Source organism: Hemicordylus capensis, chromosome 4 (assembly GCF_027244095.1).
Source record: "Hemicordylus capensis ecotype Gifberg chromosome 4, rHemCap1.1.pri, whole genome shotgun sequence".
Lineage (NCBI taxonomy): Eukaryota > Metazoa > Chordata > Lepidosauria > Squamata > Cordylidae > Hemicordylus > Hemicordylus capensis.
Window position 1 is genome coordinate 11,547,827 of NC_069660.1, and position 12,617 is coordinate 11,560,443.

General features: G+C 48.3%; 1 protein-coding gene across 2 annotated transcripts in view; it reads left to right on the plus strand.

The window, feature by feature from the left end:
• The first annotated feature begins 5,354 nt into the window (after window positions 1-5,354).
• The window catches only part of NKAIN4 (sodium/potassium transporting ATPase interacting 4), a 142,924-nt gene continuing 135,661 nt past the window's right edge, over window positions 5,355-12,617 (plus strand). The window contains exon 1 of one of the 2 annotated variants that reach the window (XM_053250442.1): window positions 5,355-5,969. In XM_053250442.1, coding sequence (XP_053106417.1) covers window positions 5,916-5,969 — 54 coding nt within the window. In that variant the 5' untranslated portion in view covers window positions 5,355-5,915. The remainder of the gene's footprint in view (window positions 5,970-12,617) is intronic. The other variant, XM_053250443.1, reaches the window with a different exon arrangement.

Sequence of the window (12,617 nt, forward strand, 5' to 3'; positions counted from 1 at the left end):
TAATTTACTGGGATTGTGGATTTGGGGTTTTCATGAGCTGTACGCCATGATCATCACAATTATAAGAAATTGAGGCTTGACTTATCTCGCTTTGCATGTAATGCGTCTGTCTCATATATCAGTTTCACCTTTTAATTTGCATTACTGAAATTAATGAACTTTTGCAAGATATTCTAATTTTTGAGTTTCACCTGTAGATAGGAACAGCAAACGGACATAAGAAGCTTCCTTACACTGAGTCAGACCATTGGTCCATCTCTGTCAGTATTATCTACTCTGACTGGATCTCTGAGGTTTCAAGCAGGAGCCTTTCCCAGCCTTACCTGGAAATGCCTCGAAATGGCTTGAACCTGGGACTTTCAGCATGCAAAGCAGATGCTCTGCCAATGAACTACTGTACATCCTCATCCCTTCATTTTCTAGGCTGATATCTATTGCCCCACAGCTTTGGGTCATCTGCAGGTTTGATAAGCATCCCTCTGCTTCCTCCTCCAAGGCATTTATGAAAATGTTGAACAGCCTGGGGCCCAGGACAGCGAGTCAGGTGGCACAAAGGGCCAATAAAACCCCATCTGAAAAAGTTCCACCCTGAGTTGTCCTTCACACGAACACACACTGGTGTGTTTTCACCAGTGTGAAAACTGGAAAATGTGTGTATTTTAGTACACATACAGATTTGGAAAACTGAAGTTGCATGTGAAGTAATAAGCATGTGCATGATACTACTACTAGGAATATGCATATACCACTCTTCATCCAAAGTTCTCAAAGCGATTTCCATAGAAAAATAAATACAATAAATAAGATGGTCACACACAAGGATGTACTACATTGTTTCATCTGCCCACACACACACACACACACACACACACACGACATAATATTTAGCTGCTCTGCCTCTTTGGTGATGTGCTGGATTTGGAGGTCAGTTTTGAATGAAGGAAGCATTTCAGTAAACAAAAATTGACGACAAAATCTACCATGTCAGGGAAGAGCATGACTCTTGGTTACATTTTTACTTGTGATCGCATGACTGGAACGATTAAGTGAGACAAATTACCTTGTGTTTTGACAACCTCTCCATACAAGCTGTGTAATTTGCCAGAACTATTGCATGAGATTACACAGGGGTGCAAAAGGGGAGAAGGGAAAGGAGGGTTGTCTGCCATTGCAGCTCCGTGTCTAGGCACCAAGTGGGATAGCTGATGATGTTCTTCCTCCCTCTCAAGCTTCAAGCCTCCTTTGAGAGGTTTCTCCTCAGCCCCTTTCTCCTGTGAAAGGTCCAGTTGTCCCTTCACAGGGACTGAACCCAGGGGCATAGCGATTATTGAACAAGGTGGGACAATTGTCCCCAGGCCCCTAGGATCTGGGGGCCCCCAAAGCTCCTCTTCTCCTTCAACCAGGGAGCCCCCTTGCCCCCTCCACACCCAAAGCGCTCACTGCAAAGCGCTCGCCGGCTGAAAACATGAGGCATGCCTCTCTCCAGCCAGCGTTTCAGTGCTGGCTGGGGAGGGGTGGACTCTGCTCTCCCCGGGCATTGGCCCCTCCCCTACATCTGATGTCAGACACAAGGGGGCGGGGCCAGTGCCAAGAATGGGGTGGTCACAGCCCCGGCAGAGTTTCATTTCCCCTGTCAGCGGCTGGAAATGAAACCCTGCCAGGGGGCCCTCGCATCTGATGTCAGATGTGTGGGTGGGTGGTGGTGGGGAGCTGCTGGCCAGACTTTGTCGCCCGGCCCCCGCCAAGCTCCCTATGCCCTTGCTATCAGTTCTGGGAGCAGGGACAGCCCATGGTATGGTGGCTCTGTGCTCTGGAAGTGAGGTGCCAAAGGCTGCCTTGCCCTGTGCTCAGGGCTGCCGAGAGCGGGTTGGGGACCTGGTGACATTTTTTTCCAGGCCCCCACCACTGCCACCGCCACCACAAGGCCACCTCCGCTGCTGCCGCCGCCGCCGCCACAAAACCAAACCGCTGGTAGACGGACGCTCGATTCCATGGCAGCTAGAATTATTTTAAAGATAATAAAAATAATTTATTAGGGGCAGGGGCAGGCACAGCCCATGAACGCGCTTCCGGGGGCAGCGGCAGCGGGAGGCTTCCTTAAGTGTAAACGGAGCCAGTGCTCTGTGCCACCCAGCAGCCCCCGCGGTGAGGAATCGCCTCCGCCACTCACCTGGCTCCCATGGAGACGAGCCCCCGCTAGCGGCCAGGTGATTGGCGGAGGCAATTCCCCGCTGTGGGGGCTGCTGGGTGGCATGAAGCACCGGCTCCATTTACACTTAAAGAAGATGCCCGCGTGCCCCCGGAGGCGCGTTCATGGGCCACCCCTGGGCCAGGGGAGGGGAGGTTGCTAGCAAGCTTGCAAGTTCTGCATGGAGTGTGAGGAGAGATGTTCCTTGCCAAGCGGGCTAGGGTTAGGTTGATCTTCAGAGCTGCTCTTCAGCTGGCGGCAGTGGGCATCTTCTCACCCTGTTGGGGCCTGAATACTCTTCTGCCTGAAGTGACCGCCTCACCTCGCCTCATGAAAGTGCCACCCCTGTCCTGGAGGACAAACAGTGGGTGATGTGGGGAGGCAACAGGACAGGAGTTGGCTGGATTTGGAAAAGGCTGAAGACCCACCTTTGTAAGAAGACCCACACAATCCTTGAAGCCCCAAAGGACCACTGTGGCCACTGCTCTCTGGAGGCTCCTGGTCAGGGAGGGAGGCTTCCTGGCAGTGGGTGCACCAACCAAAGGAAGTACTTTTTCACACAATGCATAGTTGATCTATGGAATTCTCTGCCACAGGAAGTGGTGAGGGCCTTAGATAAATTCCTGGAAGACAGGTCTATCAATGGCTGCTAGCCTGAGGGCTATAGGCCAGCTCCAGCCTCAGAGGCAGGATGCCTTTAAATACCAGTTGCATGGGAGCAACAGCAGGAGAGAGGGCATGCCCACAGCTCTCATCTGTGTGGGCTTCCCAGAGGCATCTAGTGGGCCACTGTGGGAAACAGGATGCTGGACTGGATGGGCCTTGGGCCTGATCCAGCAGGGCTGTTCTTATAAGGGAGGAACAGAGCAAGCCTCATGGGACAGGATGGTTGCCCTTGTGCCCTGCTTGCAGTTTCTCAGAATCACTGGCTGATCACTGTCGGAAACAGGGTGCTAGTCTTGATAGACTTTTCATTGAATGCAACAGGAACCCTCTCACATTCCACACAACGCTAAGAATAGCTTTCCCTGAAGACTCTCCTAAGCTCGCAATCACTGTTCAGATCAGAAGAATTACCAAAACATTTTGTTTGGGGTTCACATCCACCACCATGTTTTTCCTTCATAAAAAGAACCTCTTCATATCCATGCTCTGTGCATGACCAATGGTGGCTCCCTTGCATGTAAACATGAAACCTAATGTGGGTGTGCCGATCCCATATGATGACCTACATATCAGTTGCACACTATTTCCTACCTTCTTTCCCCCCCTCATTGGGAAATTGGTTACTAAAAAGAGTATTTACTATTCTGTCCCACCAAATATTTGCCCAGAGGATGCAAAGGCCCAGGTCTTGCTTGGATCACAATCTTCAGGGGTATCTGTGCAGTTTGGCCTCATGCTTACTCAAAAGTAAGCTCCAATAAATTCAATGGGATTTACTTTGAGGAGAGAGCATATAGGATTACCCCCAGAAGTTTTTGGACTACAACTCCCATCATCCAGCCACAATGGCCTTTGTCAGACCATTGGTCCACCTAGCCAAGGGGTTCCTAACCTTGGAACATCTCCCAGACGTTGTTGGACTACAACTCCCGTCATCTCCAACATTGTGGCCGGGGATGACGGGAGCTGAAGTCCCACAACATCTGGGGCCCCCAAATGGGAAAGTCCTGATCCAGCTTACCGCCATCTACTTTGAGGAGAGCAGACAATAGCAAGCATGAATTGTCCCCTTTGCTAAGCAGGGTCTTCCCACCCTGGTTGCATTTGAATGGGAGATGACATTTGAGCACTGGAAGGTACAGGGGATGGGGCTGCTCTGGGAAGAGCATCAGGATCCGAGTCCCCTTGGTGGCATCTCCAAGACAGGGTGGAGAGAGAGAGACCTGCCTGCAACCAGGCTTGGAGCCTGACCGCCAGTGGCCTGTGTGCGGCCATGGCGGCGGCCCCACTCATCCTGCCCCCCGCGTCTGACGACAGATGCGGGGGGTGAGGTCTGGCTCCCGAACGGAGCCCTGCAGCTCCATTCGGGAGTTGGGAGTCAGGCTGGCACTGCGTTCACAGAGCTGGCCATTTAACTCCCGAAGGGGCCACGCAGCCCCTTCGGGAGTTAGTTTTGTGCTGGCGCTGCCTTTGCAGCACGGCCAGGAGCAGCTCTTCCCTGTGTAAGGCAGGGAAGAGCCACTCCCGTGAACGCAGAGGCCATTAAACTCTTGAACAGAGGCTGTGTGGCCCCCGCTCGGGAGCTAAACCAGAACCCCTGTGCCTGACATCAGACTCGGGGATGTGTGTCACGTATGGGGCCATGCGGCCAGAGGCATAACTAGGGAAAATGGCGCCTGGGGCAAGCACTGAAATGGCGCCCCCCGCGCCCCCCCGTGCCACAACAAACTACATTATACTTAGGTTTTTCCTCACAAGCGCCCGCCGCCGGCGCCAAGCCAGGCCACTGACTGGCCACCAGGCGCCAGCAAAGCAATGGGGGGGGGGCGCGGGCGGCGCGGAAGGGACCGCTCGTGGGGGATGGGCTGCTGACACGCTCCCTTGACTGCTGCAGCGCTGCTGCACTGAGCGGGAAACATTTGTATTAACAAAATTTTTTTTTAAATTTTTAAAAAAAATTTTGTCATGTCGGCACCCCCCATGTGACCAGAAAAGATGGCGCCCGGGGCACGTGCCCCCCTGCCTCCCCCATAGTTACGCCTCTGCATGCAGCACAGCCCTTGATTGGGTGCGGCCCGAGTTCTTTGAACCCGTTCGCCCAATAGGTGCTCCGCCCCTGCCTGCAACCTTGGAGAAGCCGCTGCCAGTCTGGGTAGACAGTACTGAGCTAGATGGGCCAAGGGTCTGACTCGGTATATGGCAGCTGCTTCTGTCCCATCCTGTGCCTGGCAACAGTTCTCCAGGGTCTCGAGGTCTTTGCGGCTACTACTTGAGATCTTTTCAAGGGGTGGTGCTGGGAATTCAGCCTGGCGCCTTCTGCCTGCCAACAATGCGCTCTCACCACTGCCCCGCCTGGCAGCAGCGACTCCTTCTCCTCCTCCTCGCGCAACCCAGCTGCTTCACATGTGCTCACGATACCATCGCGGTTCCCGTCGTGACCGCTGGCTGACTCTGTTTGCCGAAATGCTGATCCCTGGGCTCCCTCCCCACACGTCCTGGATGTTGTCGCGGAAAGGGGCACACCTGCTTGCCCCTGCCGACTGGGATGGTGTCGACCGTATATTGCACGGCGGCTCATGGCCACAGCACGAGAACCAGAAGTGCGCGAAAGCCCAGAGCAGAGCAACAGCAGACAATGGCCAAGCTTGAGAACGCGAAGTCTCTTGGGGATCGCGGGGAAGAAGGCGGCCGGCTGGCTGGCATTGCCCTTTTAAGAGCTGCTTCTCCCTCCCTCCCCGCCCCCGCCAAGTCCCAAACACCCACCCACCCACCCACTCAGCCATCCATCCATCCATCCAAGATCGAGGTTTCCTAGAGGGGGCTCTTTCACAAAGCGCCAGAAGCTGCACCCCCGCCTGCCAGAAAGCAGCTGTTCGCCGAGCTGCTTGGGAACCCGAGCCGCGCTGCCTGTTGGGTTCTTTAGTCTTTTTCTTGCCCACCTGGACCCGGAGCGCTCCGTTAGGCAGCACTGCACTTGGACATGGTGGGAAGGAGGTCCCGCTGAAGCGGCTCCGGGCGTTCGGAGGAGGATTGGGTTGCCCCGGGCTTGGAGAGAGAGAAGATGGGATGTTGCACGGGGCGCTGCACTTTGATATTCCTCTGCACTTTACAGCTGGTAAGTGGCGGCGTCTTTCTGGGAACCCGCGCCTCGTTCCTTCCGTTGGGGATGCTTAGCTCAGTTATCGAGTGTGTTCCCACAGGAAAATCCTCTCCTCTCGGGACCCAGCAGCAGCAGCCCTCTTTCTCAGCCCCAGGGGTACCCAAACTACTTCTAAAAGAGCATCCCGGAGTTTTGTCATCATCTGCGTCTGCCAGACAAATCCCATTCTTCTGGACCTGTTATGTGCATTTCTGCCTTTCCTACCTTGTCTGTGAGGTGTAGGATGGGCTGCAGCCTGCGCCCCCCCCATCAAATGAAAAGATCAAAAATCAATAGAACAATCCCTAATATCCCCCCCACATACACACCCCATGCTTGCAAGGTGCTTTTAATAGAGCCTGTAAGTTCTGTGGATTTTGTGCAGCGCCCTGCACTTTGCCAGTACCAAAATGTGATACAGATGTCTGCCTGCAACCTGGCTAAAGTAAAAATGGTACCCCAGTCCTGCATTGTTAGGACAATACAACCCAGTTGGCAGGAAAAGGCAGCCCAAATGAACCCAGAGTAACCGCCAGCTAAGTCGGAGTGCTCCCAGTTTGTGATCAGGATTAGGAGGCTCATTGCTCACTTAGGAGGGCGCATGGTCACAACTGCTGCAAGTGGATTAGTTCCCCCTTAACATGCTTTTAAGCCACTTTGTTATATTCCCTGTCACGGTGATTAAAGAGCAGCAAAGGAGAATCATAAATGGGGGGAGGGAAGAAATCTGTGCTTTCAAAACATGCTTATGGCATGAGTGGAGATTCTGGTCCTCGCTTCTGTTCTGGTGGGGACTATGGAACCAGGGGTCTTAGTTGTTCCTAACCCCCCTCCCGCAAGGTCTTGTGTATGTGGCATGGGCAAACAAACAAAACCACCCTTCTTACAACACTTTTAACTGCCTGATTGTGTGTACCCTGGTTAAAATGTTCTAAAAGCTGCTAACCCCTGGTAAATGATTCTGAGTATATCCCACTAAAAGTCTATCCTATAACCTTATGCACTGCATTTCCCCTTCATCTGCTACTTTTCTAAGAAGGAGAAGCATCTTAGTAATATTGTGGGGGGGGGGTATGAATGGGTGGGGGGTTCCTATTAATGGACCCAGTAATAATAGAACATGTTTTTTTTTTTTAAAGGTAACAAGATATTATTTTTAAAAATAACAAGCCAGTTTTAGAAAAATCACCTTGGTGGAGTCCATAACACTAGTGTCAACAGAGAGGCTCAAAGTAGATCATCCCTGATCCACCAAATTAGGGGTTCTCAACTTTGGGTCCCCGGATGTTGTTGGATTACAACTCCCATCGTCCCCAGCCACAATGGCCTCCGATGCTATCTTTCATCTGGAGACAGATCTGCTGGAAGTGGAGGCCAGAGTGTGGCTGGCCATATCCAACTACTGGCTATTAGGCTAAGGCTATCCCTCAGCCCACTGGGTCTCCACTGCCCTAACACTACAGGATATGTACCAGCCCAAATGGAAATGGACATTTCTGACAAAAAATGTCATCCCTGGGTCTCCCCGATCCCCTACTCCTACCTGCCATGGATGGGAGTTGTAGTCCAACAACATCTGGGGACCCCAGGCTGAGAACTCCTGCATCAAACAGTTCTTATTGGTCCCATAGCAGAACATCGGTCTGCCAGTCTATTTATTTTTTAAAAACTCATGAAATCTTCAGCCCACCAAATTTCTACAGCTACAAGCAACCTGCAAAAGGCATCTGGTCTTTTCTCATGTTAGAAACAGCTTTCTGCTGCTTGCTAGATAAAGCAGGTACATTGAGAGGAGAGCTGGTCTTTTGCTAGCAAGTGTGACTTGTCCCCTTAGCTAAGCAGGGTTCACCCTGGTTGCATAAGAAAGGGAGACTAGAAGTGTGAGTACTGTAAGATATTCCCCTCAGGAGATGGAGCCGCTCTGGGAAGAGCAGAAGGTTCCAAGTTCCCTCCCTGGCTTCTCCAAGATAGGGCTGAGAGAGATTCCTGCCTGCAACCTTGGAGAAGCCGCTGCCAGTCTGTGAAGACAATACTGAGCTAGATAGACCAAAGGTCTGACTCAGTATATGGCAGCTTCCTGTGTTCCTATTTATAAAGCTCTATTTGCACATCCTATCCAATCCGTGTACATTGTACGACAACCCTTGTACAGTGTACATGTGATTGCCAATATGTGTAGCGCTGTTCACTCATGATTAAAACTGTGGCCCGTGCCCAGGTACAGCATCTCCAAGAAGAGGGCACTGGCAAGCACCTCCCTAGCACCCTCTTAAACCACACTCTCCCCTCTCCAGGCATATGGAGTTTGCCTGCAGACAAATGCTGCATGCCTGGAGGAGAGGAGGTGTGAGGGCAGGGCTTGTTGGCACACTTTTGTGAGTGCTCACAGTATTAATTATGAGTGAACAGGACTTGTTTAAAAGTTACATTCAACGTGTGTTCGGAAATACACCCCATAGTCCAAAAGATATTCAGGCTTTTGGAAAATGAGCAGTCCCTTGCTCTTTTTAATTTTTTATTTATTTATTTTACATATTTTTATACTGCCCAAAATTTACATCTCTGGGAGGTTTACAACAGGATAAAAACAGAAGTAAAACATTAGTTAGAAACAAAAAATTTAAAACACAACAAGAATTTCTAGAATTTTTAAAACAATATTCTAAAACAACCTTTTAGCTGCATTTGTTTTGTTTTTATGTTTTTGTTGAATTGTTTCTATCTTGTGGTTAACCACCCCGGGGTCTTAGGGCAAAGTGCTGTATATAATGAGCAAACAAATAAATAAAGTAGCCCTATTCAGACATTATGCTGAATACTCGTACAAGCGTACAGTGTGTATACACAGGTACAGCTTTGTATACAGGCACAATTATTCACACACTATGTTGAACACAGGTGCAGCATTCCACTTTCTTTCTGTATCATGCATTTGAAGGCACCTGTACCCTAGTTCACTTTTTAAATGAACACAGGTACAGTGATTCACATAAAAACATCTATTCATGTACACACATCTGTACACTCATACAACATAATGTCTGAATAGGGCTTGTCTGTATGGTACATTTTCAAGAGGTCCGATCCCATGTTGATTTCTTAAAACAAACACATGTGCAGTTATTCACATGAACGTGTGTCTATGTGTACAGATACCTGTATGTGCATATAACATAATGCATGAACAGTTAATAAGAAAATGGAAAATGCAGTTTCAAAGGAGGAGTAAGCATTCAAAAGTCCCATCAATTGCCAAGACACATCAATTGCCAAATTCTTTCAACAATCCCTGTCTTTGGAGGATGGGTGGCACAACCTCTGAACCATTTCATTTTCCCTCACTTTTTAATAACTTTTATTACTACTTACAGATATTGGTGCTTGGTTTCTCCTAAGTTTTAAAAATTCAGATTGTTTTTTTAAAAGGGAGAAAACAAATTAGAATTCACTGTGACCCTTTTTGTTTGAGAAATACAAAGAAAGGTGTGGCTAGGCAATTTGACTTGGCACCAACATACATTGCAAGTCCCTCTCTCTTTCTCTCTCTGTTATCCAAGGGGGAATGTTGAAGTTCCAAGCATATTCAGTTCAATAGTTACGATGTGAAAAACTGCCAAAGGTCATAATTTACATTGAGTATACATAAGGCTGCATTGAGTGTGTTAATTCTCCCCCCCCCACGCCGCCCCCCTTAGAGTGCACAGCATGTGCTTGGTGGACTGGGATCCCTGCCAGTTTAAAACAGCTTAAAACATTCTCAGCATTACGGATTTGAAAAGTACCCTTGATGGTCTGGAGGGGAAAAGCGAATTCTTGTCTGAATTGTAACATGCATGGCAGTTTCTGCAGAGATCATGCTTTCCCCCTCAGGCATTTGACATATTTGCTGGTAGTGGTCAGTGATAAACAAAGGTTTGGCTGTTTTATGATTGTCTGTACATTGAAACCGTAACTGGAGGTTTCCCTACATGTCAATTTCTCATGGGTGCCGGGCTCTTTATCATCTTAAAAGGGCAATGGCCTCATGCTTTCAGTGTGTTGTTTTGAAGTGGATACTTTTCCTACAAGCCTCTTCGTTTTAAAGCAGACTTTCTCAGAAAGGAATGACTTTAAATAAACAGGCTGTAAAGTTAAGTGTCAAGAGAGACTCAAGTGCAACCAGGAGGCTCTTGGGAATAAAAGTGCAAGGAAGTTTTCACTGTGACTGGACAGATCTTGTGGGGCTCATATTTGTTGTTCATCAACAGTAGATTTTTTAGTTCTTTTCAAAATGGAAAGTAGTGATACAATCTTTGGAAGGAGGAAGACACGTGTCTGTGTGTGTGTGTGTGTGTGTGATTACATACAATCACTACATCACTAGAGACAAACATGCTGTTCCATGCTCTCTGCATTTAGCTCAAGAACTAATACCTCATTTATATTCACTCTGTGGTAAATGAGGCCTTATGCAATTTAAAAAAGAGAGCGAGCGAGCGAGAGAGCCACGTATGTTTATCTTGGACCATCTTGCTGTTTAAATATCTTATAATTGCCTATTGTCCCCTAATGTGTATAATTGAATCACTTAGCTCTTCCTTGATTCCGTCCCCATCCCCCAGGAACGGTTGGAGCTGGTCTCCACTTTTGACAAGCGTGGGAGTTCTCTGTATCCAAGAGACTCAGACAAAGGACACCAGGCATGGTGTTTTGTTTTGCTGCTTTTTTTTTCTTAAAAAAGAAAAAAGACCCTCCTCTTTGGAAGAAGAAGGGAGGAAAAAACCCCAGCGTGCTCATTTTCTCAAGACGGTTTTTTGGATGCCATCACCTTAGAGATTTCCCACGGCATTTGCCCTGGCGCAGTAAAAAATGTAGGGTCTGGGGAGTTCTAAAGCCCTCGCTCTGTCTCTCTCCACCCACCCTTCACTCTAAAGAGTGAGATCACAAGTTATTGGCGAAACTCCCAGTAAGTTACTGGGTGAAGCAGTGAGGTTTTGCCTGGGCTGCTTCCAATCACACTCTTTATTGTGTGACCTCATGTATCTGGCCACTGGTACCCAATGAATAGGATCCAGCAGCACATGATGAACCCAACGATTCTGAAAAAAGGAGCAATGCCTTGTCCAAGGCCCTTCATAAATGATAATGAGGTGAACCTTCTTTGTTCCCTTCCATGTCTGTTCCACTGGGTACTTTGAACTCTGTTCTTTGTTCGACCTCTCTGTTGAAAAGAATTTGAAATTACTCAGGGTGGGGGAATTGTTTTCAAAGGCACGCTACCATTGGGTGCTGAGTAGCATTGTCCAGTGGTTTGGATATGTTCCTTGGCATGCAGAGGAGCTGAGCTCTGTCCCCATTTTTCTCTGGCAGCAGGCACTAGAGATTTCTCTCCTTTGTTCTAGTGACTGTTCTCCCTCCACTTAAAGACAAAAGTTAGTATTACAGGAGCTAGTATAGCATTGCGGCTAAAAGAATGAGATCCAAACCAGAAAGCCCTCAGAAGATGAAAACTAGCCTCTGCTATGAATGCACTATGTGGCCTTTGTCAAGTCACTTATCCTCAACCTACTGCCTTACAGGGTTACTGTAAAGATCACTGGCATAATAGGCTCATTCTCACTATCCTCAGTAGGTTAGGATCCTCAGAATGGTAGGAGAAGCATCCTATCCAAGTTCAGAAGGTCTGCACGCTCCTGTTTTGTGATCACCTGTGAATAAAAAGAAAGGAAAGAGAGCTTTTCCTCCTACCTTATTCAACAGGTGGGAACTGCTGCTGGATAGAATGGAGCCCTTCTGCACAGCACAAACCTCACACACGATCACTTCCTCCTCCACCTCCTACCTTGCTTTTCCCTCACAGGCAATCACAAAACGGGAGCATGCACAGCTCCTGAACTTGGATAGGTTGCATCTCCTACCCTATTGTGGATCAGGAGAACAGCCCTAATGTGTGCGGAATCTTTGGAACACTCTGAGACAGCAATCCGATGCACACTCATTTAATTAGGAATAAGTCCCACTGAACACAAGCAAATATAAGATTGGGGCTGCATAGCACTATATAAACATGAATTGCTATTTATCACACAGTGGTAATTATTGTGAAATTATTTATTTATTTAACATATTTGTATACCGCCCCAAACTCACGTCTCTGGTTGGTTTACAATAAAAACACTACAAATTAACACAGAAGTAAAACATTAACACATGAAAACAATTTATTATTTAACACAGTGTTCAAACTGTTAAAAACTATTAAAAATGATAAATCTAATTATTGAGAAATTATTAGCAATAGCACACTGTGATTTTAATTTACAGGTTGCTCTAGCCTAAAAGACAGCCAGCGTGGTGTAGTGGTTAGAGTGCTGGACTAGGACTGGGGAGACCCGAGTTCAAATCCCCATTCTGCCATAAAACTAGCTGGGTGGCTCTGGGCCAGTTACTTCTCTCTCAGCCTAACCTACTTCACAGGGTTCTTGTGAAAGAGAAACTCAAGTATGTAGTGCACCGCTCTGGGCTCCTTGGAGGAAGAGCGGGATATAAATGTAATAATAATGATAATAATAAATGTTTCTTACAACACAGATTGGACCATTACCCTGAACCATCAAATTAGGGGGAGCCCTCCAAAGTGCTGAG